General features: G+C 44.6%; 1 protein-coding gene across 1 annotated transcript; it reads right to left on the reverse strand.

Moving 5' to 3' along the window:
* Positions 1-157: 157 nt before the first annotated feature.
* On the reverse strand, positions 158-27,868 carry LOC120935550 (extracellular calcium-sensing receptor-like). Its single transcript, XM_040347600.1, has 7 exons — positions 27,654-27,868; positions 22,090-22,381; positions 14,871-15,745; positions 8,655-8,748; positions 6,267-6,494; positions 4,249-4,372; positions 158-1,065 (listed from the first exon to the last, which is right to left on the reverse strand). The coding sequence occupies exons 1-7, from the start codon at positions 27,866-27,868 to the stop codon at positions 158-160; spliced, it is 2,736 nt and encodes a 911-aa protein (XP_040203534.1).
* Positions 27,869-27,969: the final 101 nt, after the last annotated feature.

Here is a 27,969-nt window from a genome sequence, read left to right on the forward strand (position 1 = left end):
AGACCACCTCTCTAAAAGACTGCCTAAATCTTTCTTTGTCTGATTTAGGGACACATCTCTCTACACAAAGGGACAGAAATATAAAGGAAAAACTCTAAAACGCAATAGAAATGTATAATTTTATTTGTAGAGTCATCTCTATACAGGAATGTTATAATCAAAATGTTCTCTTCTTTTTATTGCCTGATAAAAAATCTCGATTGTTCCTCTCTGGTCTCAGCAGGATAATATAACATTTCGGTAGGAATATACAGCTTAGTAGTCCAGCACTGGAGGCCAAGATAGCAAATATCTGAACAGCCACTGTGTATTTGCCACTGGTGCTCAGATAGGCCGGGATGAAGGAGATCCAGACACAACAGAAGACCAGCATGCTGAAGGTGATGAGTTTGGCCTCATTGAAGCTTCCTGGAAGGTTCCTGGCTAGGAAGGCCACTAGAAAACTTACCATGGCCATAAATCCCATGAACCCCAAATTAATGTAGAAAAATTGTTTCTGTCCTTCGTTGCATTCAAATATTATCTTATAGTTCTGATTGTTCAGTGTTGGAAATGGAGGCGACCTGTGAAGCCATAATGAACAAATGCTTGTCTGCAAAACTAAGCAAAGTCCTACGACATTACGAGGGATGGTTGGACCCAGCCACTTTCTCAAGGGACTGTTCATTCCAGTGGCTTTAAAGGCAAGGATCACCATTATTGTCTTGGCCAAGACTGAGGACATGCTGATGGAGAAGGCCACACTAAAGAAGGTTTGTCTCAGGAGACAACTGAATTTGGATGGTTGACCAATAAACACCAAGCAACAGAGAAAGCAGAGAATGAGAGACACCAGCAGGATGTAGCTCAGCTCCCTATTGGTGGCTTTGATGATGGGTGTGTCCTGATATTTAATGAAGATGATTAAGATGCAGAGTGTGAGGATAGATAACATGGCAACTGCTATCACTAACACAATTCCCAATGGTTCATTGTATGAGAGGAATTCTATCACCTTCGGGATACATCTGTCTCTTTCCTCATTGGACCACTGATCAGAGGGACATCTGGTGCATTCATCGGCATCTAAACAAGAATGTGTAAATTATTTATTAATAGAGGTAAACAGATGTTGTCTTCAGTCACTGTACCTAAAGAGGAGAATTTATGGTCAGCTTTTTTTTGTAATTGATAATATGTCTTTAGCTTTTGGCTTTATTAGGACATCTATATTATTAGGACGTCTATATCCACACAAGGCGATTTCAGGTGACAATCTCCTGATTAGGGATGAGCCGAACACCCCCCTGTTCGGTTCGCACCAGAACTTGCAAACACACCAAACGCTCGTGTGAACTTTAGAACCCTATTAAAGTCTATGGGACTCGAACGTTTTAAATCTAAAGTGCTATTTTTAAAGGCTAATATGCAAGTTATTGTCCTAAAAAGTGTTTGGGGACCCGGGTCCTGTCCCAGGAAACATGTATCAATGCAAAAAAAAGTTTTAAAAATGGCTGTTTTTTCGGGAGCAGTGAATTTAATAATGCTAAAAGTGAAACAATAAAAGTGAAATATTCCTTTAAATTTCGTACCTGGAGGGGTGTAAAGTTAGCATGTGAAATATCGCATGTTTCCCGTACTTAGAACTGTCTCTGTACAAAGTGTCATTTCTGAAAAAAAAAAAGACATTTAAAACTGACTTGCGGCTATAATGAATTGTCGTCTCTGGCAATTCAGAGCGAATTCATTCATAAAAAAAAAAATAAAATAGTGTGGGGGTCCCCTCAAATTTAATTACCAGGCCCTTCAGGTCTGGAATGGATATTAAGGGGAACCCCACCGTCAATTTAAAAAAAAATGACGTGGGGTTCCCCCCAAATATCCATTCCAGACCCTCCAGGTCTAGTGTGGATTTTAAGGGGAACTCCACCCCGAATTTAAAAAAAAATTGTGTTTTTCTTACAGGAAACATGCAATATTTCACATACTAACTTTACACCCCCCCTAGGTACGAAATGTAACGGAATATTTCACTTTTATTGTTTCACTTTTAGCATTATTAAAATCACTGCTCCCGAAAAAACAGCCATTTTTAAAGCTTTTTTTTCCATTGATACATGTCCCCTGGGGCAGGACCCAGGTCCCCAAACACTTTTTAGGACAATAACTTGCATATTAGCCTTTAAAATTAGCACTTTAGATTTCTCCCATAGACTTTAACAGGGTGTTCCTCGGCTTTTCGAATTTGCCGCGAACACCCCAAATTGTTCGTTGTTCGCCAAACAAGCGAACAGGCAATGTTCGAGTCGAACATGAGTTTGACTCGAACTCGAAGCTCATCCCTACTCCTGATTCAGTTGATAGTTAGAAATCACTTTGACTTGACGTTCTGAAATTTCATATCAGCTATAGTTATAATAGAGGCTCCAAATGTCTTTATTATTGACAGGATACATTAGGTGAACATTAATGCAGAGTTTTCCTAGATATAAGAAGCATAGAGCTGGTGGGATGTAGTAGATGGTATGGCTACCAGGAGCAACAGTAGAGCTGTTACAAAGACAATCCATGATCAGTTTGGTTCTGCTAAACCTGAAAGAACATATACTGTAACTTTAATGGTGAACTCCTGTAAGTCTCTTTTCTTAGGAAATCCCATTATCATGGCATGGAAAATATATGTAGCACCCTCCTAGAATAGGTTGCTAGAAAGGTTCAGGTACATTTAGTCTGTTTGGCTCTTCTGTAAACAGTGGAGAAATGTGTGATTAGTTTTGGCTGCTCTGGGTCTCACTGGCTGCAGGCTCAGCTACTTCTCCCTGCCTTCTAGCAGGTTCTAGAATGTAATGGGCTGGAAGAGACAGAACCTGGCCCTAAAAACGTATGCTGTTTCAGCCAATCTCTGGAGGGGAGTGCCCAGTAGGTGGCTGAGAAGGCGATAAATAGCCAAAGGCCTGGAACAGCAATGTTTTGTCCTGGAGGAGGAGATCCGAGCCTGAAGGGCTGCTGCCCTTACAGCAGGTTAACCAAAGCCTGCAGAGAGCTCACCGAGGTCTCAGCTCAGTGGAAGCTGGGTGGCCAATTTTGCCTAGAAGCAGTTTTGAGCCAAGTCAAGAGGGTGCACTGAGAATCTGGCCTGGACAGTCATCGTACAGTGTCAAGCCAATATTGGACAAGAGGCATCCAAGTATTTAAAGACCTTGGCCCGGATTCAGAACAGAGTTACGACGGCGTATCCCCGAATACGCTGTCGTAACTCTGAGTTGCGGGGTCGTATCTATGCACCTGATTCTTAGAATCAGTTATGCATAGATTTCTATTAGATCCGACCGGCGTAAGTCTCTTACGCCTTTGGATATTAACTGCATATTTACGCGTTGCTAGGGGTGTGTACGCTGATTTACGCCTAGAAATATGTAAATCAGCTAGATACGCGAATTCACAAATGTACGCCTGGCTGACGCAGTACAGATACGCCATTTGCGTTAGGCTTTTCCCGGCGTAAAGTTACCCCTGCTATATGGTGGCGTACATGCTGCGTACCAATGTTAAGTATGGACGTCGTTCCCACGTCAAATTTTTTAAATTTTACGTCGTTTGCGTAAGTCGTCCGTGAATGGGGCTGGACGTAATCTACGTTTACGTTCGAAACCAATACGTCCTTGCGGCGTACTTTGGAGCAATGCACACTGGGATATTTCACGGACGGCGCATGCCAAGGGCGGGTGCCCATAAGGAGAGTAGTCAGAATAGAGTCGTAGTCAGAATAGAGGGTGTTCTCCAAATACTTTGTGTACTACATTTTGGAGTATCCCAAAGCTTCCCCGCACCCCATCCAAGTTTAACCAGCAATAAAGCTTAAAAAGACATCCATTGTGTGGTTATTGTGCGAGAAATAGTACAAGTGTTGTTTGCCTGGCTGCCTGGGGACGGGATGAGAACCTGAAACAAATCAGCGGGACCTGTCAGGCGTCTGAGCTACATATCCATGAACGCTTTCATCTATCCAAGTCATGGTATAGCTAGTAACAGTTCCTAACCTGCACCTGAATTTTTTTTGTATTTGCAGAGTATATTACACCACTTGTCCACCCATTGCTACTCGGGTGAGTGGTAAACTTTTTTCAACACAAGTCCAGTTGAAAACTACTGCTAGCTTTGTGTCAAACATACCTTGATTAGCTCCAAGAAAGGCCCCCAGGGGTCTTTTCATAAGATATTTAAAGTGCCCAAATAAATTAAAAAAACAGCAGCTCCATCATACAATACCTGTGTAATTAGTAATCTCTCCCTCAGAGCAGGGGATACAGTCATAGCAGCAGATAGGTCTTCCTTCAAAAGGGGTTTTCCGGTACCCAGGCCGACAGCTATTGCTGCAGACAGAGATTGGCACCTGCCGAGGAGACAAAATCATCAGCAATTATAGATTGGACATACTTTTTGACATGTTTTTATTATGTGATTTTAATCATGTTGTCAAATAAACTTTGTATACTTTTACAAATTTGAGTACTCTCCTTTTTCCTCATTTGGGATTACAGTTGGCAACCGTTAAAATCCAATATTTCATTTTTTTGCTTTTTTTTGTATCCTATGGATGTGGTCCACAAGCATTGAGGTGCGTCTCTCGATTTTGGACTGTGTAAGGTGTAATTCAGCAGAAATAAGTCTGGTCCCTCATTACGGCCTGGCAGGGCTCTCGGGAGGGTATAGACAAAAATTCAAATTATTTGTATAATATACTGTATTTCAACTATGTGTAACTGGAGTTAAAGGCCCGGATTCAGATACAATTGTGTATCTATCGGCGGGCGTAACGTATCTCAGATACATTACGCCGCCGTAACTTAGGGCGCAAGTTCCGTATTCAGAAAGAACTTGCGCCCTAAGTTACGGCGGTGTAGTGTAAATGTGTTGGCGTAAGCCCGCCTAATTCAAATGTGGATGATGTGGGCGTGTTTTACCTAAATTACTTGTGACACCACGTATTTAAAGTTTTTTATGAACGGCGAATGCGCCGTCCGTGAACGTTTCCAAGTGCGCATGCTCCAAATTACGCCGCAAACTGTCAATGCTTTCGACGTGAACGTAACTTACGTACAGCCCTATTCGCGAACGACTTACGTAAACAACGTAAAATACGACGCTGTTCGTGTGTTTCCGACGTCCATACCTAACATGACTTACCCCTGCTTTATGAGGGTTAACTTTACGCTGGAAAAAGCCTTACGCAAACAACGTAAAAAAAATGCGCCGGGCAGACGTAGGTTTCTGAATCGGCGTATCTACCTAATTTGCATATTCCTCACGTAAATCTACGGAAGCACCACCTAGCGGCCAGCGTAAATATGCAGCCTAAGATACGACGGTGTAAGAGACTTACGCCGGTCGGATCTTAGGGAAATCTATGCGTAACTGATTCTACGAATCAGGCGCATAGATACGACGGCCCGCACACTCAGAGTTACGACGGCGTATCCAGAGATACGCCGTCGTAACTCGTCTCTGAATCCGGGCCAAAGAGTATAACTTGGCAATCCTTAGATATGGTGGCTGCATCAGTATTCTTATTTCATGCTTTTTTCCTTTATTTTTACTCTGTGATCCTCCCACTAACACACTTTCTGTCCTAGGGTGACAACACTCTATGCTGTATTGTGTGTATATATATATATATATATATATATATATATATATATATATATAGAGGAGCAATCTCATCCTAGGTTTGGACTACTGGGAAAATCTTCTAGTTTGTAGTATTCTTCTTTCTTTTCTCAGGAGGAGGAGAAGGAGGAGGAGGAGGAGGAGGAGGAGGAGGAGGAGGAGAGGGATTAGAACCCCTGACAGTTTTTATTGCTGTCAGTTTTTATTGCTGTCTGTTCCCCCAGTGGGGGGATCCACCCTCTCTATTTTTCCCATTTACCATTATTATCGAACATGAAAGAAGTTGAAAGTAAAAGAATACATTTTGGGTTCACATTAGAACAGTTATAGAAGGGAAATCCTCCAATGGTGACACTAGTTCTGGTGACTGGCTCATTTTGGAAGGATTTCCTTTCACTTCCTGTTTTGGCTACAGGACAGGAAGTGAAGGGAAATCTACAAAGTGACAGAGGGCAAAAAAAAAAAAAACCTGATAGGGATCCTCCCTTACTCTATCCAAAAATGAAAAAAAAAATAAAAAACACTTGTGCCTTTAGTTACACTTTGGATCCCTCAACACTGAAGACATAAAGAAAATTAGATACTTAAAATTCAGCATATATCACATATTGGACAATTACCTGTAATACATGATCATTCCACAAGATGGCACTAACATTTAGACTGATCTTCTCCCTGGGGGGTTGGGCCTCAGGGTCGATCCTCCCCACTTTCACCAGGTTGAAACTGCCATTGATGACTTGAATGTTAATAATATCATATGATGCCGGGAGGTCCCCCTCAGAATTAAACTTCATCACCTCCCCGGACTTTGTCTGGAAATTGGTTTTCTTGAGGAAACGGAGCACCTGAAGTATCAAATAATAGGTGCTTGAGCTTTACATTCACAGTTTGGTATCAGTCTGAATTTATTATTCCATATATTATCATATATGGTGTTAGTATAGATCTGTTATGAAAAATAATCGTACTAAAATGTGGTTTCTCAACCAGGGTTCCATAAAAACCCTTGGGTTCCTCCAGAAGTTGCTGGGGGTTCTTTGAGCAATGAGCAATTTGTGCCTCTCAGATAAGTTCCCATTGTAACCATTGGGGTAGATTCAGGTACCTTTTGCGCCCTCTTACGGAGGCGCAGCGTACCGTTTTAACGCTGAGCATCCATAAATTACGTGCGCTACGCTTCATTCATGCACGGGCGCTCCTTGAAAATGCCCGGCGTAAGGGCGCGTAATTGAAATGATCCCGTAGGGGGCGTGGATCATTTAAATTAGGCGCGTTCTCGTGCCGAACGTAGTGCGCATGCTCCGTCGGGAAACTTTCCCGATGTGCATTGCGGCAAATGACGTCGCAAGGACGTCATTTGCTTCAACGTGAACGTAAATGGCGTCCAGCGCCATTCACGATTCACTTACGCAAACAACGTAATTTTCAAACATTGCAACGCGGGAACGACCGGTATACTTAGCATTGGCTGCCCCTGCTAATAACAGGAGCAGCCTTACGCGGAACCCGACAAATGTAAACGACGTAAACTGTGTACGTAGGGCGCGCGTACGGTTGTGAATCGGCGTTAGTATGCAATTTGCATACTCTACGCTGACCACTACGGGAACGCCACCTAGCGGCCAGCGTAAGAATGCAGCCTACGATACGACGGCATAGGAGCCTTATGCCAGTCATATCTTAGGCTGCAGTCGGCGTATCGAGCTCTCTGAATCAGGAGCAGTCGATACGCCGGCGCAACTAAGCAATTGCGCTGCGTAACTATGGTTACGCGGACGCAATTGCTTTCTGAATCTACCCCATTGATCTTTTTTGAATCTGTAATTCTTCCCAATGACCACAAGTGTAAGGAGCATTCTTCCCACTGACCATCACACTAATGTATTATGGGTTGCAGATGTAGTAATTTTTAGCAGGGGCTCCCTGAGACCGAAAGTTATTTCAAGGGTTCCTCTGTGTTGAGAAGGCTGAGAAAGACTGTACTAAAATGTAAACTCCACTAAAGGTTCGAATTCTTTTACTATTAATTTTAATAAATTTTAAGAATAAAAATATCTCATAATAGTAGAGAACTATTGCAACATCTAAAAATATTTAACCGGTTCCCGACAGGCTGACGCAGATATACTGCGGCAGAATGGCTCTCCTGGGCGAAATCCCGTACATATACGGCTTCGCCCAGGAGAGCCACCAGAGGGCGCACGTGCCTACTGCACAGTGGGGAACCCGATATGACTGGCTGGCGGGCACGATCACATCCAGCCACGTGCAATCTCGTGCACGAGCGGCAGCACGGGGGTTTGAGCGCGTAAACACAAAAATCCTCATGATGTCAGAGTAGAGATGACAGAGCGTGTGTTTCTATTAAGAAGAAACCACAAATTGTCATCGCTCCTAGTTAGTTCTATCCCCCCCCACAGTTATAACACACAATAGGGAACACAGTTAACCCCTTGATCGCCCCTAGTGTTAACCCCTTCCCTGCCAGTCACATTTACATAGTAATCAGTGCATATTTATAGCACTGGTCGCTCTGTAAATGTCAATGGTCCCAAAATGTGTTAAAAGTGTCCGACCTGTCCCCCGCAACGTCACAATACTGCAGATCACCACCATTACTGGTAAAAAAAATAATAAAATAAAAAAACGCCATTTAAATGCCATAAATCTTTCCCATAGTTTCTAGACGCTATAACTTTTGCGCAAACCAATCAATATACGCTTATTGCAGGGTTCCCCCCCCCCACAAATAGAGCTTTCTTTTTGTTGTATTTGATCACCTCTGCGGTTTTTATTTTTTGCGCTATAAACAAAAAAAGAGCGACAATTTTGAAAAAAAAAGCAATATTTTTTACCTTTTGCTAAAATAAATATCCCCAAAAAATATATAACAAAACACATTTCTTTCTCAGTTTAGGCCGATACGTATTCTTCTACATTTTAATGGTAAAAAAAAAACACAATAAGTGTATATTGATTGGTTTGCGCAAAAGTTATAGCGTCACTTTGATGAAGTTCATCAAAGAGACCCCACTGGCCTTATCTTTTATGGAATTAATATGGCTAAGGACAATTGGAGGGGAGGTAACAAGCAGACAGCTATATCACAAAACAAAACCAGCTGGATATATAGTTTAGGATCTTTAGTACCATATGGTTTAAATGTGGACATAGACCTAAACTGTTTTCTGGCAAACCCCTAAACAGAACACTCAGATGGTAGGGTATACATATTAATTTTTCCTGGATGAGTTTTGGTTACTATTGGAAGCCTAGTCTTTATATATATATATGTATCCATTAGTATGAGTAAGAACATAAAATATTTTTTTTAGTTGTGACCATGGGGCATGTATACCCACTTTTATATGAGGGGGCTTGGACACCTGCTCCTTAAAAGCAGGGGGAGATGGGGCCTAGGACTGTCCCTGGGATATATTATAGGTCATATTATCCTATGATTGCTGCATAGGTGGGGAATCCCATCTAGGCAACTACCCCCCTTAAAGCGGGGGTTCACCCCAAAAAAATGTTTTAACATTAGATTGAGGCTAATTACGGGAAGCACAATCGGGTGTTTTTTTTTCAAATCAATGCAGTACTTACCGTTTTAGAGATCGATGTTCTCCGCCGCTTCCGGGTATGGTCTTCGGGACTGGGCGTTCCTATTTGATTGACAGCCTTCCGACCGTCGCATACAGCGCGTCACGAGTTGCCGAAAGAAGCCGAACGTCAGTGCGGCTCTATACGGCGCCTGCGCACCGACGTTCGGCTACTTTCGGCAACTCGTGACGCGCTGTATGCGACGGTCGGAAGGCTGTCAATCAAATAGGAACGCCCAGTCCCGCAGACCATACCCGGAAGCGGCGGAGAACATCTATCTCTAAAACGGTAAGTACTGCATTGATTTAAAAAAAAAAACACCCGATTGTGCTTTCCCGTAATTAGCCTCAATCTAATGTTAAAAACTTGTTTTTCGGGTGAACCCCCGCTTTAATATTGTAATTGTAAATTAGGGTAGGTGGCTTTGAGAGTGGCTGGCCAATAGTGCCTCTTGGTTTCCATCTTGCCCTTCCATTCATACATTTGAGAGACTACCTTCCCCGGTTGCTCTAGGCAACTTATGGCACTTTACTCGGATGAACAGCCGGTACTAATTGGTGTGTAGTCCCGTTTTGGGCACACTGATGGTAATGCACTGCCCCTGTATGGCCATCACTTTATCCTGTCTTAGTTTATGATATAGTAATGATATTTTTATACTATTACTATTATTTTCCTATTTCATCCACAGTTTTAGGTTATTCATAGTTTTTTGAGGTCAAGGCTATACTAGATATATTCTCGTGTGTTTTAGACTCATGTATTTGGGAAATGTATTGGTGGTAGGAGCAACTAATAGACTGCTTTTCCATAACGCTTCATTAATGGTGTAGTATATATAAGGGGGAGCACCACAGCGCAACGGTATTATTTATTCCAAGGGTCGTAAACTTTCCAGTTCCATAGTAGTACTAACAAGTGGAGGATATTTCCTAAGCAGGCCCCATTGATTGGCAGACTCCAGACTCCAGGGGAATGGGCGGTTCTGTTGTGTGATGTTTTCCCATATCAATACATAAGTGACTGGTGAGAAACAACGCCTCAGAAAACGTCAATACGAAACGCGCGTCAGGCGGTGTTGCGCATTACGTCACTTCCGGGTAAGCGCAGGGTGGAACGCAGCTGAAGCACACACTGAAATCCCCGTGATAGGCGCTGTTTATTATACCCGGCGAGATAGTTTCATGTACACCTGACTATCTTATACAGCCAAGCTCTTTTATTTTATTTTATGGTGCTTGTTTTTAATATTTTAACTTTCGAGCTGTCACTGTCTATTTCACAGTGCTGCTACATTATTGTATGTACTTGGCATTTTTTGCCTAATAAACCTTGCTTAAGTACTACACTATGGGATCCAAATTCTTTTCTCTCTGAGGGATTATCACACTATTCGGTGCTGGAAAGCCTCTGCCGTAGACGATCCTGAGAAATAAGGAGACACCTGGAGCAGTGGAGACCTAGGAGATCTATACTACATACCGTTTACCCCTGACGGGGATTTGGATCTGGTGAGTGGAGACCCTTGTGGGGGAGCACCGGGACCACTGCAAATTTTTTCCTGCGAATATAGGAACACTTCTCCTCACTGCAAGATTCCGCATCTTTAAAGTCCTGATTGGAACAATTGAACTTTTTCACTAGAGACTATTGTTTACTCCCATGCGATTTCTTTCATGCGACTCATCGCCTGGTGTATTACCTAGCCCAGTATTGAAGTTGCAATTGGACTGTTTTGCACCTAATTAGTTTATTGGTTTCACTTTGTACAAATTTATTTTTTCACTTAATAATAGGTATTAATATTGGAATAATATTGCCAATGCGGGTGGAAGTGTGATCACAGGTTTGCATACACCTGCCAAGGTTTATATAGATTCACACACAAGTCACAGCATTTACCCGTTGATACATATCAACTAATCTGACACATTTACTTTTACACTGGTATTTCAAGTGAAGGTTCACCGATTGAACTATTTTTTTCAGTTCACTCATTAGTAGCTCACATTCTTAGGATCCTAATGTTTTTCCTTTCACCCTATTTTGCACAGGGGGTGAGGCAGAGGCAGCGCCACCACCCCCAATTTATATTCACTACAAAAGTTATAGCGTCTACAAAATAGGGGATTGACATTTTTTTAATATTTATTTTTAATTAGTAATGGCGCAATCTGCGATTTTTATCGTGACTGTGACATTATGGCGGAAACATCAGACACTTTTGACACTATTTTGGGACCATTGTCGTTTATACAGCGATCAGTACTATAAAAATGCACTGATTACTGTGTAAATGACACTGGCAGGGAAGGGGTTTAACACTAGGGGGTTAAGTGTGTCCTAGGGAGTGATTCTAACTGTTGGAGGGATGGGCTACCACAGACATGACAGCGATCACTGCTCCCGATTACTGGGAGCAGTAGATCCCCCATCATGTCACTATGCAGAACAGGGAAATGCCTTGTTTACATAGACATCTCCCCGTTTTGCCTCTCGGTCTAACGATCGTGGGCCGCCGGCGAACATAAAGTTTGCGGGACCCGCGGGCATGCTCCCGCAGCGTGCAGCGGGCGCGCGTGGTGGCATATTCAAAGGGATGTACCTGTATGCCCTTTTTCCTGCCTGTGCCATTCTGCCGACGTACATCTGTGTGCGGCAGTCAGCAAGTGGTTAAAGAAGCAGGAAAAAAAAAAACAATGGTTGGAAGCCCTTGCAACATTATTTAAACTGAGTAAGGCCGCGTACACACGATCAGTCCATCCGATGAGAACGGTCCGAAGGACCGTTCTCATCGGTCAACCGATGAAGCTGACTGATGGTCTGATGTGCCTACACACCATAGGTTAAAAAACGATCGTGTCAGAACGCGGTGACGTAAAACACAACGACGTGCTGAAAAAAACTAAATTCAATGCTTCCAAGCATGCGTCGACTTGATTCTGAGCATGTGCGGGTTTTTGACTGATGGTTTTCCATACTAACGATCGGTTTTGACCTATCGGTTACCAGTCCATCGGTTCAATTTTATAGCAAGTTCAAAATTTTTGGACCGAAGGTTAACTGACCGATGCGGCCCACACACGATCGGTTTGGACCGATGAAAAGGTCCTTCAGTCCGTTTTCATCGGTTTTAACCGATCGTGTGTACGCGGCCTAAGAAAACAGTTTAAAGTGGAGGCCTTTTGTCATTAAAGTAACTAGGGAAGGCCATAGAAAGAGTAATGCCACGTACACACGATCATTTTTGGGCATGAAAAAAACGTTGTTTTTAAAAAATGTCATTTAAAATGATGGTGTGTGGGCTTCACATAATTTTTCGGGTTCTGAAAAACGAAAAGAAATTTTTTCGAACATAATGCATTTTTTAACAACGTTTTAAACGGTGTAATTTTTCGGGTTGTAAAAAATGATCGTGTGTGGGCTAAAACAACGTTAAAAACCTGCGCATGCTCAGAAGCAAGTTATGAGACGGGAGCGCTTGTTCTGGTAAAACTACCGTTCATAATGGAGTAAGCACGTTCATTACGCTGTAACAGACGGAAAAGAGCGAATCGTCTTTTACTAACACGGAATCAGCTAAAGCAGCCCAAAGGGTGGTGTCATCCGCATGGAACTTCACCTTTATAGTACCGTCATACGTGTTTTACGTCACGCGCTTTGCTAGAGCATTTTTTTTAAAACGATGGTGTGTGGGCAACGTTGTTTTAATGATGAAGTTGGAAAAACTTTGTTTTTTCTACATGCCGAAAAACGTAGATTTTTTTCATGCCGAAAATTATCGTGTGTACGCGGCATGACACATTGACATACTAGACACAGGAAATGAGCTTTACAACGCAGTAGTTATTCCTGTTAAATTTCAGCAGAAAAAAAGCGCACTCACTTTTCTCTTCAAGATTGTAAACTGCTGAAAGTGAGTTTATGCTTTTGCTATTCATCAGTTTTGCTCTTTATATATACAAGATGATAAATACAGATCACAATCTAAGTACCGTATATACTCGAGTATAAGCCGAGTTTTTCAGCACATTTTTTTGTGCCCCCCTCGGCTTATAATCGAATCACCTTTTTGCGCCTGATCTTCCGGACTTTGGAGACCCGGTACCGGCTGGCTGTAGATCTCCTGGACCCTAAACTTGGCACACATGTAGCTAGCCCCTCTACAAGTGTGCAAAGTGTGTTGTTCAGGGGACCTACGGCCCGGGGAGCACCGCTTTTCCAAATCCGGGCACCCATTCCATAGACTCCCATGTTAAATGGTAATTTCTCCGGTGAATTTGGGGACCCGGTACTGGCCGGTCGTAGGTCCCCTGGACCCGGAACATGGCACACATGTAGCCCCATTTCTCTTCTACAAGTGTGCAAAGTTTGTTGCCTGGGGGACCTACCACTGGGGAGCACCGTTTTTTCAAACCTGGCACCCCTTCCATAGACTCCAATGTTAAACGTCAGTCTAATCATGGACATAGTGAGGCATGGGCACAGTGAGGCATGGGCACAGTGAGGCATGCACATGGACACAGTGAGCAGGGCCGGCCCTATGATGGGACCGGGTGGAACCATGGGTACCAGGCAGCACTTTTAGGGGGGCAGCATACTGATGCCCACCAGCCCGTTCCGCCACCCAAATAAAATTGATGTCCTTTTTTTCCCACAAATAGAGCTTTCTTTTGGTGATATTTGATCACCTCTGCGGTTTTTATTTTTTGTGCTATAAATATATATATATATTTTTTAACTTTTTGCTATAATAAATATCCCCAAAATTTCGAAAAATAAACAATTTTCTTCAGTTTAGGCCAATATGTATTCTTCTACATATTTTTGGTACCAAAAAAACCCCCACAATTAGCGTACATTGATTAGTTTGCGCAAAAGACATTGTGGCCGCCGGCAATTCACAGGTCCCTTTATACTCCTGGATACATGTATAGAGCCATGGCAGGTCCTTTTATACGCCTATATGCATGTATAGAGCCATGACAGGCCCTCTTTATACATCTATAGAGCCATGACAGGCCCTCGTTATACTCCTTTATACATGTATAGAGCCATGACAGGTCCTCTTTATACTCCTATATACATTTATAGAGCCATTGCAGGTCCTCTTTATATTCCCTTACATGTAAAGAGTCTCGACAGGTCCTCTTTATACTTCTTTATACATGTATAGAGCGGTGACAGGTCCTCTTTATACTTCTTTATACATCTATAGAGCCATGACAGGCCCTCGTTATACTCCTTTATACATGTATAGAGCCATGTCAAGTACTCTTTATAGTCCTATATACATTTATAGAGCCATGACAGCTCCTCTTTATACTCCTATACATGTATAGAGCCATGACGGGTCCCCTTTAGTTATCATGATATAAAATAATGAATGTGGGGGCCTTTTGGTTGGCGTGATTTTTTTTATGGGGGGGGGCAGCATTTCATTCTTGGTCCCAGGCAGCACAATGTCTTGGGCCGGCACTGACAGTGAGGCAAAGTGAGGCATGCAGATGGACACCCTAGGCTTATTCTCGAGTCAATACGTTTTCCCATTTTTTTGTGGTAAAATTAGGTGCCTTGGCTTATATTCGGGTCGGCTTATACTCGAGTATATATGGTACTAAGATTTCATACATAATTTGTCACGCACCTTCCTGGGCTGAGCATCATTAATATTTGAGCATACTCCTTGATGGAAATAACCCTCTGATATAGTTGGACAGCCAAGCAGTGAATGCAGAGCATGTGTGTAGGCATATACTGCCAGGTAGGCATGATAAGTCAAGCTGAGATCATTTGTCTCAAATAATTGAGCAATCTCACTTCTGAACCCTTCCTCACCAGTGCAGGCCACGTCTTCCTTTAAAATGGGAGCATTCGAAGTCTCGCTATCTGGATTTTCAACGGGCCAGTAGCAGCTGAAAGCTTTCTCCCAGAACAGTCTAATAAATGGATATGTTGTGTTAGCATTTGGGTGAAGGTTTAGGAGGAACTCCTCAAACCCTGGCAAAGGGGCAGCACTGGGAACCAGCCCAATTGTCCCATTTAGAACCTTCCAGGCTTTCTTAGAGAAAAGTCCAGGGGTCATAATGAAGGAAGCTGAAGAGATGAATATTTTTCCAGTGACTCCATCAGCAAACATGGCATCTAGCAGGGCCTTCACATGGACTTCTTGGCTGTGGAGAACAATCACATTGACAGAGCTTCTTTTAATGACATCCACCACTCTCTTGATCTTCTGGGTTGAATAACTCAGATGGATTTTCTCCAGAAAAGCAACACAGCCTCCATTTCTCTCTATCCCAGCTTGTATAATCTGGGCACCCTGCTGCCCAACATCATTGTCCACCACCAGCATGCCAACCCAAGTCCAACCAAACTGGCCAACCAGCTGGATGAGAGCAATGTTCTGAAAGAGGTTGCTGGGCATGGTGCGGAAAAAGGATGGAAAATTCATTTTATTGCTCAGAGCTGACAGGGTTGCCCCATGACTGATCTGTGAAGGGAATGATGTAAATATCATTGCTTAGGACTGATTTAAACATAAAGATAAATGTAACAAATGATCATCATTTTAAACATGTAGGGCTTTTCATTTTGCATTTAGGTGTTAGGAAAATATTAGGTAGATTCAGAAAGAGAGTAGATACGCCGACCTAACTCTGAATCTACGTCGACCTAGGTTTAAGTGTATTCTCAAACAGAGATACGCTTAAACCTATCTAAGATACGACGGCTTGCGCCGTCCTATCTTAGATTTCAATATTTCAGCTGGCCGCTAGGTGGCGCTTCCATTGCGGTCGGCGTAGAAAATGCAAATCAGTAGATACGCCGATTCACGAACGTACGCCCGGCCGACACAGTACATTTACGCCGTTTACGTAAGAGATAGGCCACCTAAAGTTAAAGATGCCCCCTAGGTGGCATAGCCAATGTTAAAGTATGGCCGCCGTTCCCGCTTCGAAATTCGAAATTTTTACGTCATTTGCGTAAGTCTTCCCCGAATAGGGATTTACGTAATTTACGTCCACGTCGAAATCAATAGGCCCGTGCGGCGTACTTAGCCGCAATGCACACTGGGAAATGTAGGTGCCCGGCGCATGCGCAATTCGAAAAAAAATTAAAAGACGTAAGGTCAAGCCCCATTAACATAAAACACGCCCCCCTCAAACAAATTTGAATTAGGCGCCCTTACGCCTGCCGCTTTAGGCTACGCCGCCGTAACTTAGCAGGCAAGTACATTGTGAATCATGTACTTGCCTCGCTAACTTACGGCGGCGTAGCTTAAAATCCTTAAGCTACGCCGCCTCAAAGTTGCGGCAATCTTAGTGAATCTACCTATATATGTGGTTATCTGTGCACCATGGATGCAGTCATCATTCTTGATCTACCAATAAATCAATTACAGGTTAAGCGACATACAGAGTTTGTTGTTATCATAAAAGTCTATTGACAGATGATAACTATAGATTTCCATTGGGATTTACAGGAGATTAATAATGCTTTAGTATGAGTCTTATATAACTGAAGGGATAAGTCCATAGTTGCTAACAGTCCCGAAATGCCCGGGACAGTCCTGAAAATCTGACCAATGTCCCGTGCAGAGCTTGTCCCGGGCAGAATCCTGAAAATTTTGCTCTGTCACGAACAACTCTGAGGCCCCATACACACGAGAGAATTTATCCGCGGATACGGTCCAGCGGACCGTTTCCACGGATAAATCCTCTCAAAGATTTCCGCAGATTTCTATGCGATGGAGTGTACACACCATCGCATTGAAATCCGCGCGGAAATCCTCTGGCGATGACGTGTCGCGCCGTCGCCGCGATTATGACGCGGCGACGGCACGACGCTGTCATATAAGGAATTCCACGCATGCGTCAAATCATAACGACGCGTGCGGGGAATGCCTTTGGACGGATGGATCCGGTAAGTCTGTACAGACGAGCGGATCCATCCGTTGGAATGGATTCCAGCAGATGGATTTGTTGTGCATGTCAGCAAATATCCGATCTGCTGGAATCCATCCCAGAGGAGATTTCTCCGCGGAAACAGATCCGCTGGCGTGTACACACCATAGGATCTATCCGCAGAAACCCATTTGCTGGGATTTATCTGCGGATGGATTCTATCGTGTGTATGGGGCCTTAGACATGGCGGTTAACTGGATTGAACCGTTATGGCCCCCGGGCGAATCAAAACAGAGACACACTCACAGTCATAGAGATCCCTCCCCCACCTCCACCGCCTTTAGAAAGTCCCCGTCCCGACTCCCACCCGCGGTCCGAGCCGCCCGACTGCCTGAGGGGGGCCCCAGCCTGGCCCAGGGAACAAAGACTGGCACTTAACCACTCACCAGACCAGTCCAGATTAGAAGGTGAGCAAATGGAACCTATATGTTGCAAGTCAGGTGACAAGTCTGAGCACTGGGGCTGGGGACGGTACAGTAATAAATGAGGCTGACAAAGTGGGGTCCTGCCCTGGGGGGCAATAACAAAATAAAGCTGACAAGTGGGGGAGGTAATAAAAAATGAAGCTGACAAGTGTGGGCAATAAAAAAATGAGGCTGACAAGTGGGGGCAATAAAAAAATGAGGCTGACAAGTGGGGGCAATAAAAAATGAGGCTGACAAGTGGGGGTAATAAAAAAATGAGGCTGACAAGTGGGGGCAATAAAAAAAATGAGGTTGACAAGTGGGGGCAATAAAAAATGAGGCTGACAAGTGGGGGCAATAAAAAAAATGACGTTGACAAGTGGGGGCAATAAAAAATGAGGCTGGCAAGTGGGGGCAATACAAAAATGAGGCTGACAAGTTGGAATGAGCAATAAAAAAAATGAGGCTGACAAGTGGGGGCAATAAAAAAATGAGGCTGACAAGTGGGGGCAATAAAAAAATGAGGTTGACAAGTGGGGGCAATAAAAAAATGAGGTTGACAAGTGGGGGCAATAAAAAATTAAGCTGACAAGTGGGGGCAATAAAAAATATGTTATGTAAAAAATGTATACCACCTGTCTAAACTGGTGACCACTGTTTGCTTTTGTTTTTCTGAAAATTGGAAAAAAAAATAATAAAAAATTTTCTTTTTTTGGGCTGGCGCGAGAAGTTTGGAGAAAGACGGCTAGATTGGTTTGAGCGTTAATGTGCATTGTGTTGGGGTAGCGCATTAATTTGAACTGGCTGCCCAACCCACCACAACAAATCAAAAATCATGCATGAAGCATTCTTGGCAGTGAAGGGTAGAGCAGCTCACCACAGTAGTTCATTGCAACGCAAGTGTGCTGGCAAGGTGCATTGGGGTCCCATTCAGAATATGGTCCCCTATATCCTCCCCCACAGGATTCCAAATGCATGTTATATTACATTGGGATATATGCAACGCTGTATCCTGGCATAGGCCAACAAGGCCCAGGCCTAGGGCAGCACTTTGCAGGGGGGGCAGCACGGAAAGAGTTCCCGCTGGCTTGAGCCACACTGTAAGTGTAGCGCCAGTCTTATGGGGCAGACTGGGCTGAGAGGCAAATTAGTCTAGCGTCCTCATAAAGCGGCCGCACTGCTTCCGGTATGCGGGCAGCCTGCATTCCACAACTGTGGGGAGGGTGGCGCTGCTTCTAATTTTGACTGTCCTATCATCATGGACTACAAACCTTCCTCACTGTGCTATATGTTTTCTGCTGCACCACTGGCATGGTTATATCTTCTTAGTCCTCTCCATAAAATTATGGGAGGGTTATAGCCCCTATCAGTTTATTCTTTACCATCCCTGTCCCATTGCAGAGATTTCCCTTCACGTCCTGCCCCATAGCCAAACAGGAAATGAGAGGAAATCTATGCAAATGTAGGGAATCCATTGCCCCCCAGGCCCTCAGAACTATCGTCCCCACTCAAAAAATTCAGGGCGGGTCCTAAATGGAAAGGGGTGTAACCGTGACAGGAAGGGGTGGGTCATATTTAAATTAGGGGGTGCACAAGTTTAGTCAGGCCTAGGGCAGCACAAAACCTAAATACACTACTGGATATATGCATTTTCAAGGAATAATCTGTGAATGCTCACATAACTAATCTTTACAATTTCGGTGAGCAGAAAAGCAATTTAAAATGCACAACGGGTGAAACCTCCAGATGGATAAGTTACAAAAAGATGAAGACCATGCCGGGTTTCCCTTCTGCCAGTCGTGAACAGGGGACTGGGGGTTTCCGGTGAGCACAGGAAAGCCAACACTGAACAGTTAAAGACTGGAAAATTGTAGCCTAGGGGCGTAGCTTGAAGCTTGTTGGCCCTGATGCAAAAGTTGACCTGGGCCCCCCCACTACCTTCCACCACTTTCACTATGCGTGTAGATACACCCACCGCACGTAGAGTGACCACGTGTCCCGGATTGCCCGGGACAGTCCCGAATTTTGCAGGTCTGTCCCGGGCACATTCATACCAGGACAATACAGTGTCCCAGAATGAAACTGACACAGCCACCCCCGGGCCCGATCTGATGCCCCCAAAAAAGGGCACCACATGACAGCTTTACTCACTGACAGTACTTGTCCTGGCCGGGAACGCCTGGAGAAGCACAATCCTGCCCCCTGCTTGTGATTGGAGAAATCATAAATCCCGCCTCTTGTGTCCAATCACTGTGCTGTGATTCTTTACAGCACAAGCTGATTTTTGGGAAGGGAGGGTGTCCCTGAATGGTAGTTTGGAAATGTGGTCACCCTAACCGCACGCCAAGATACCCAAAGTGGCTTAAGAGTTTTGGGTTCCCAGAGTCCCTCCTTACATCAGAGGACAGGGATTACCGCTGGAGGACCAGAGGACAGGGATCACCGCTGGAGAATCAGAGGACAGGGATCACCGCTGGAGAATCAGAGGACAGGGACCCCTGGCAGGTCACTTGGCAGAGCTCCTTTCCCATCCCAAGCACTGTATACAGCTCCCCCCCCACACACACACACACTACACAGGGCTGAAATCACATTCCTTTACACACAGTCTGTCAGCCTTCACAGGGTGTATCTGGCTTGTATGTTGCCCTTCTGACCTGTGAAATTCTCTGGTCGGAACAACAGGGTAGTTGCAGTAGGCAGATACACCCTGTACAGATCTTGGCTGTGTTGTAAAGGAATGTGATTTCAGCCCTGCAGATGAGGAACAGTATAGAGTGATGTAATGGGAAAGGAGCTCAGCAGCCGGGCATATAATCCAGGGTGGAGGGGGGTGGTCAGGGGGGGGGGGGGCGCAACTTAGATCTGGGGTGGCAAAGCCATGTGACACAGAATCCCTCAGTGGTCCCTCAGGCGGTGTTAAGGGATATGTTTTAGCAATTTTTGAAGGTTTCCCTATCAGTGTTGGCAGGTGTTGGGGGAAGGTCACCTCCCGGAGGTGCGTGTCTTTTCCCCAGCTCTCAGGGAAGTGGGGTAAGGGGTCATCCCCGGGTGGGGGGGGGGGTACAGAGAATCTCAGCTAGTGACTAGGAGACACGGAGCGGTGTCTTACCTAATCAATAACATTGGTCCCATAGTAGCTACAGGACGGCACTCTCCTCCTCTTAACTCACTGAGCTCGGTTACCATTCCAAACACACAGCACAGACACTTCAACCATCCTGGGCTGTTCTCACCCCATGCTCCTCTCCATTCAGGAAATAGCTCACAGCTTCTCCCCAGCCAATGAGAAGTGTGGACTGTGGAAGGCAAAGTGGAAGCCCAGTTCTGGAGCCTGGCTGTGGGGCCCTAGGGCAGATCGGAGCTGGACTTTGTGGAGGATATAATAATATGACAGGGAGGCTTCAGGGGCCCCCTGGAGCTAGGGGAGGGGTTGCGATTGTGACCCCTGCAACCCCTGATGCTACGCCCATGGCCTGGTTTATGGAATCTCAATCTATGCTAAGGCACACAAATGACTGTCTAGTCAATTAATCTAAATCCAATAGAAGACCTTTGTGATGTGGTAGAATGGAAGATTTACAGCCTGTGGGCCGGATTCAGAAATGCGACTGATTCAGAGAAACAGTTACGCGTTGATATCTGTAAGATCCACCAGGTGTAAGTGTCTTAAACCGTCGGATCTTAGGCTGCAATTTCAGGCTGGCCGCTAGGTGGCGCTTCCGTATTTTTACGCAAGGAATATGCAAATTAGGATTTACGCCGATTCAGAAACGAACGACCGCCCGGCGCTTTTTTTTTACGTCGTTTGCGTTCGGCTTTTTCCGGCGTATAGTTACCCCTGCTATATGAGGGGTAGCTAATGTTAAGTATGGCCGTCATTCCCGCGCCAAGTTTTGAAATTTTACGTCGTTAGCGTAAGTCGTTCGCGAATACGGCTGGACGTAATTTACATTCACTTCGAAAGCAATGACGTCCTTGCGACGTCATTTAGAGCAATGCACACTGGGATATTTTACGGACAGCGCATGCACCGTTCAAGTAAAACGTAAAAAACGCGGGGTCAACACAAATTTAAATAAAACACGCCCCCTACATCCCCATATGAATTACGCGGCCTTACGCCGCAACACGTACGTTACGCCGCCGTAAGTAAGGGCGCAAGTTATTTCTGAATAAAGAACTCACGCCCAAAGTTAGAGCGCATAACGTATCGGAGATATACGCTGATACACAGATATACAGATACGCTGGGATATCTGAATCCGGCCCTGTATGTGCAGCTGACATATTTGCAGAAGTTCCATCATGTAATCATGCCAACATGTATCAAAAATAAATGTGGATTATGGAGTTTACGCAAAAAGTTTAGGGAGTTTAGGGAAGCCCTACATCGTTTTAGTATAGTGTTCCTCATAAATTACTTGTTGAGTGTACAAATCTAAAGAACCTTAACTTTTACATACCTGTGGGTAATGTAGAGCACCCAGCATTTGGGCAATGGGAAGAGATAACGCAGAAAAATGTTCACCTACAATCCCGACCATGACTGAAGGTGCGTGACAGTCATATCCTGGAAAGGGGTTTCCAAGTCCTGACAGCAGGGACAGAACTCCTCCAACAGCCCGGAGCTCAGACATACAGGAATCCACGAAGCTGAAGCCAAGAGTGATATTAGGCAGGAGGTCCGGAGAATTGTTAATTTCATCCACTGCAAACATGAGGCCCAGAACATCCCGATAGTAACGAATGTGGAACCTACACAAGATGAGAGATCTTCGAGAGATGAGGGTATATTTACATTATGTTACACACAATCACCGGTTTAATTAAAAATGGCCTAGGCAGAGGCGACTCTAGGCTTTGTGAGTCCTTAGGCAAAGCCTAGACATGAGGCCCCACTCGTGCTTCGGCTGCTGGAATTTCCTCTCCTTCTCTAGACAACACAGCGCTGGCCCCGCCTCCCCAAAACACAGCCACTCTCCAACCCCTCTTTCCACGGCTTTGCCGTGGAGCTCACAGGCAATGGTAACCCACTGCTGGCCATAGCTTAAAGCCACGGCTACATTGTTGTCAGCAAAGGCGGCTCTTCAATTAGGCAGTTGCGGGGCCCCTGTTAGTGCGAGGCCTTAGGTGACCGCCTTATTTGCCTAATTAGAGAGTTGCCTCTGGGCCTAGGTTTGGCTCGAGGGAGGATTAGGGAACCCATCGAAATCTATGGCAGCCGAATCTTCAATTTTTTTTTACTTGTTTTTTATCAAGGCCAATTTGCAAGACTCTGGTAAAAAGGACATATGGAGCTGGGTACTGCCAAGAAGTAGATGTACCAATGCAAAAACAATATTGAAAAAAAAATTCAGCGGGAAGCAGGTTTTGTAACATGACCTAAAGTGCAACATTAAAAGTATACTTATGGAATGCCTTAACCACTTCAATACCAGGCATTTTCACCCCCATCCTGCCCAGGCCAATTTTCAGCTTTCAGCACTGTCACGCTTTGAATGACAATTGCGCAGCCGTGCGACGTGGCTCCCGAACAAAATTGGCGTCCTTTTTTTCCCACAAATAGAGCTTTCTTTTGGTGGTATTTAATCATCTCTGCGGTTTTTATTTTGATGCGCTATAAACAAAAAAAGAGCGTCAATTTTGAAAAAAAAACACAATGGGCCGGATTCAGATACCTGAGCGTATCTATCCGGCGGGCGTTACGAATCCTAGATACGTTACGCCGCTGTAACTTTGGGCACAAGTTCCGTATTCAGAAAGAACTTGCGCCCTAAGTTACAGCGGCATAACGTATGTGGGCCGGCGTAAGCCCGCCTAATTCAAATGGGGATGTTGGGGGCGTGTTTTATTTAAATTTGCTTTGACCCCACATATTTTAAGTTTTTTTGAACGGCGCATGCGCCGTTCGTGAAAAAATCCCAGTGCGCATGCTCGAAAATCTGCCGCAAAACGTCATTGCTTTCGACGTGAACGTAAATTACGTCCAGCCCTATTCGCGAACGACTTACGCAAACGACGTAAAATTTCAAAACTCGGTGCGGGAACGACGGCCATACTTAACATTAGCTACGCCTCATATAGCAGGGGTAACTATACGCCGAAAAAAGCCGAACGTAAACAACGTAAAAAAATGCGCCGGCGGGATGTACGTTTCTGAATCGCCGTATCTACCTAATTAGCATATTCCTCTTGTAAACATACGGAAGCGCCACCTAGCGGCCAGCCTGAAATTGCAGCCTAAGATACGACGGTGTAAGACACTTACACCTGTCGGATCTTGGGGATATCTATGCGTAACTGATTCTCTGAATCAGGCGCATAGATATGACCGCCCGCACTCAGAGATACGATGGCGTATCAGGAGATACGCCGTCGTATCTCTTTTCTGAATCCGAGACAATATTTTTTACTTTTTGTTATAATAAATATCCCATTTTCTTTTTAAAGACATTGGCACCCGTCTCATTTGTAAGAATCTCCTAAACCATGGAGGTATTTCTTGCACCTACAGGTAAGCCTTAATCTAGGCTTACCTGTAGGTAAAAGTGGTTGTAAAGGGTTTACAGCCACTTTAAAAGAATTGGACATTTTTTAAAGCATTGAAAGTCTACCTCCAGATTTAATTTACCACTAAATAGTTTCTGTTTGGACCCCGATGGTACAAACAATTTTTTCCTTCACTAATACATGTGGGCACTGTCAGCCCTGTATGAACTCCATACAGTGTGCAGCACTATTTTCCGGCAGAATTACAGGTTAGTCAGGCTGAGCACTGCTCAGCCATTCACAGGAAGCCTTTTGATTTATGAATGAATTTAAGGCTTCCTCTGATTGCCGGAGGTCAGGGTTGTAACTAGAACCTTTAGGGCTCCGGTGCAAGAAACAATGAAGGGCCTCCCTGACCCTCTCGAAGGGCCCTTCCCACTGATCCTGGGTACCTTTTACTTAACCATCCCAAACAGAGGCGCAGGATCCCATTAAAAACAAATAGTATTTATTGGTACAAAAAATATAGCACACTTACATTCAAGCAGCTGTATATTACCAAGGATGGAAGGGACTGAGATGTGCGCACAGGCAGGCAGGGCTGAATGAAGCAGAATCAGCTGGCGATCCTGACTTTGGCATAGGGGGACATGCTCAGTGTAGCAAACAGTGTCCGCATCAAGCAGCTTTACCCACTGCCACTCCACCTCTGCTCTACGTCTATCCAGATGGTGGTAACGTGTTTCCAAGGTGTACCTTCTTTCTTAAAGCGGAGTTCCACCCAAAAGTAGGGTAATAAGCACTCCTCGCCCCCTTATGCCCCGTACACATCGGCTTTTCCGATTGTGTGTATCCCCATCTGAGTTTTTATCATCGGAAATTCCGATGAATTTCATTCGGAGTTTAGATATAGAACATGTTCTATTTTTTCCGATGGAATTCCATCAAAATTCCGATGTGATTTGGCCGGGCAAAAGCCTGATCATGTGTACGCGGCATTACATGCCACATTTGGCGGGGGAGTGGGGGCTTCGTTAGGAGTGGAACTTCCTGTCCCACTTCCTATTTCCACCCAGGGACCGCCTAGGCGACTCCTCCTATGCCCCTAGGCGGACCCTCCCTCTAGGCGACCTCCTGGGACACGTGACAGGTCCCAGGAAATCGCCTGTCCACTCCGGGAGCGCAGCGCAACTTGCGCATTCACAGTGCGTGCCCGGCCATGAAGCCAAAAGCTGGCACGGCCGGGTGCCCAGAGTGTGGATGGAGGCGCCGAGAAGAGGAGCGGGGAGAGGAGCAACGCTCCGTGCGGCCGCATCGATGGACCCTGGAACAGGTAAGTGTCTGTTTATTAAAAGTCAGCAGCTGTTCTTTTGTAGCTGCTGACGTTTAATAAACATCCACTTTAAAGGTCTTTAATATGGTCCCACAGTGGGACCCTTCCTGCTGTCTTGCTCCGCATGCCCACCCCCCTGGGTGGAGGAACTCGAAAGCCAGGTCACAAGTACAACCTTGGAAAATATGTCACTGCCTATGGTAAAAAAGTGGGCAGATAACTTTACGATCTCCACTTCAGCCAATCTGAGGAAGCCTTATATTTATTCATAAAATAAAATGATTCCTGTGAATACCTGAGCAGGACTCATGACATGTTAAGGACTAATCCTAGTGACACTTACCCACTATTTACAATACCCCAAACCCCTTTATACCTTACCCCACAAAACCCAATGATACCAGGGACCACGTTGTGGAGTAAAATTGGCCTTCCGGCCTTCTTTATTTAGCCATATAAAAATTTTACATAAATAACCGTTTAAATAACTTTTAATTAACTATATACACATTTTCGAACACTTAGTGGTCTAGAAGACCACACCTCTCAACTTGGACACTGGGACAGCAATTATTATTACCTAGGCCTCAGTCGCGAGACACTGACTCAGAGGCAGCATAACCGTCCTCAGTGACCTAACACTTTAACCCCTTCCTGGTTAACCCACGTCAACCGAAAGGTACCCAATAACCCCCATACCACGTATGGGTACAACCTTTTTCTACCCCAGCTTCCAGACTTTTCCCGTCTTACAGAGACCAAAAACCGCCCAGAACAAAGGCCTAAAACCAGGGAGGGTGGGTGGGCAGCTTCTTCCCCTTGTTGAAATGGAGGAGTGACAAAACATCACTTCCTCCGCGCCAGCCACCTCTGCCGCCCCCGTCCACACAACAGCCTACCCCTCCCCTTACATCTGTAGGAGCCTATCACCTACGGCCAGTCCACCCTGTCATGCCGGCCCTCCCCTAACTTTGCTCCGTGCCTTTCTGTCTGACTGTATTTTATTCCAGTAAAGGGACAGGAAGTCCCCATACTGCTGCCAGAAGATAGCACTGTATACGGTATGTAAGCAGTTCTATATACAATTTATACAGCGCTGCCAGTGAGCACATGTGTTACTTAAATAGTTAGTCTGGCTGAAAGGACGAAGTCCATCTAGTTCAACTAAATGAAAGAAAAAAAAAACACACACAAATAGAAAACTTCCATATCCATGATCTTATAAGCAAAGTTGATCCAGAGGAAGGAAAAAAACAATAAAGCATGATCCAATTTGCCCCAATGGAGAAGAATATTCCTTCCTGATCCTCCAGGAGGCAATCAGATATTCCTTGGATCAACCACCACCGGGGTTTATTACTTATAAATGTCAGTATCTAGTTCTATTTTGTGCATTTAGGAAAGAAGCCAGGCCTTTTAAACAGTCTACTGAGCTGGCAAAAACTAGTTCTTGAGGGAGTCTGTTCCACATACTGAAGGAAATTGTTTGTTTGGACTAGCTTGGTACATGGAACTTTGAGTTATGTCGCGTACATGCGATTGGAAAATCCGACAAGAAAACTGTGGATTTTTTTCTGACGGAATCTTGGCTCAAACTTTGTTGCATACACAGGGTCACACCAAATTCCGACCGTCAAGAACGCGGTGACGTACAACACTACGACGAGCCGAGAAAAATAAAGTTCAATGCTTCTGAGCATGCGTCGACTTGATTCTGAGCATGTGTGGTTTTTGGTGCGTTGGAATTGCATACAGACAATTGGAATTTCCTCCAAGAACTTTTCTTGTCGGAAAATTTGAGTTCCGACAAAAATAATTCTGATGGAGCATACACACGGTCAGAATTTCCGACCAAAAGCTCACATCGGACTTTTGCATTGGTACACGTTCCTCAGGGGAGTGGCCCACCCATTGTACCACCCCTGGTTTTTGATACCTCTTTGCTCATTAGCCTGGGAAATTGGCATTTTTTATTTGGCAGAAGCAACACTTGGGAGATTTCTATGAGGTTCAGAAGCTGAACTTTGAAGTTCACCAACAACGTTCAAATTGAATCTAGGGAAATTCAGCTCCTCCCTAGTATTGATAATTAAAAGCTCATGTAACAAATCATGGTAACTTTGTCATACATTCTACACATACATTAGATGACCACAACCACATAAATATCACTTTGGCCTTTAGGCATCTGCCTCTAGAACTTACCCTGTACAAGAAACTGGCTTTGGCTCCTCCTGGAAGGTTGGTAGATGAAAGATGAATCCAGAGTGAACTACAAAAACTGCTCCAATCAGAATATTCCCAAATTGTGATAAGGTATCCATTGGCCAACCCTGGAGACTACAGCTGGGACTAGATTGAACCTCATCCAGCCATGAGAGGAGGAGGAAGACTTGCAGCAGTCTTCTTGTGATGGCCATTATTGATATCTTGTTGAACTAGAGTTTCAGAGCCCGATTGTGCTCAGCCAGTCCAACTGAAAGATAAGGAGGCCAGAGAGTACAGTATTATTAGGCTTAGA

This window comes from Rana temporaria, chromosome 4 (genome assembly GCF_905171775.1).
Source record: "Rana temporaria chromosome 4, aRanTem1.1, whole genome shotgun sequence".
Classification (NCBI taxonomy): Eukaryota; Metazoa; Chordata; class Amphibia; order Anura; family Ranidae; genus Rana; species Rana temporaria.

What these genes read in the sequence shown, in the direction of transcription:
- LOC120935550 (XM_040347600.1), bottom strand. Translation starts at nt 27,868, where the DNA reads ATGGCCATCACAAGAAGACTGCTGCAAGTCTTCCTCCTCCTCTCATGG. An exon ending in GGAATGATCATGTATTACAG is followed by an intron (nt 4,373 to 6,266) that starts GTAATTGTCCAA and finishes TCTCCTCGGCAG; the next exon opens with GTGCCAATCTCTGTCTGCAG. An exon ending in AGAGATTACTAATTACACAG is followed by an intron (nt 1,066 to 4,248) that starts GTATTGTATGAT and finishes ATTCTTGTTTAG; the next exon opens with ATGCCGATGAATGCACCAGA.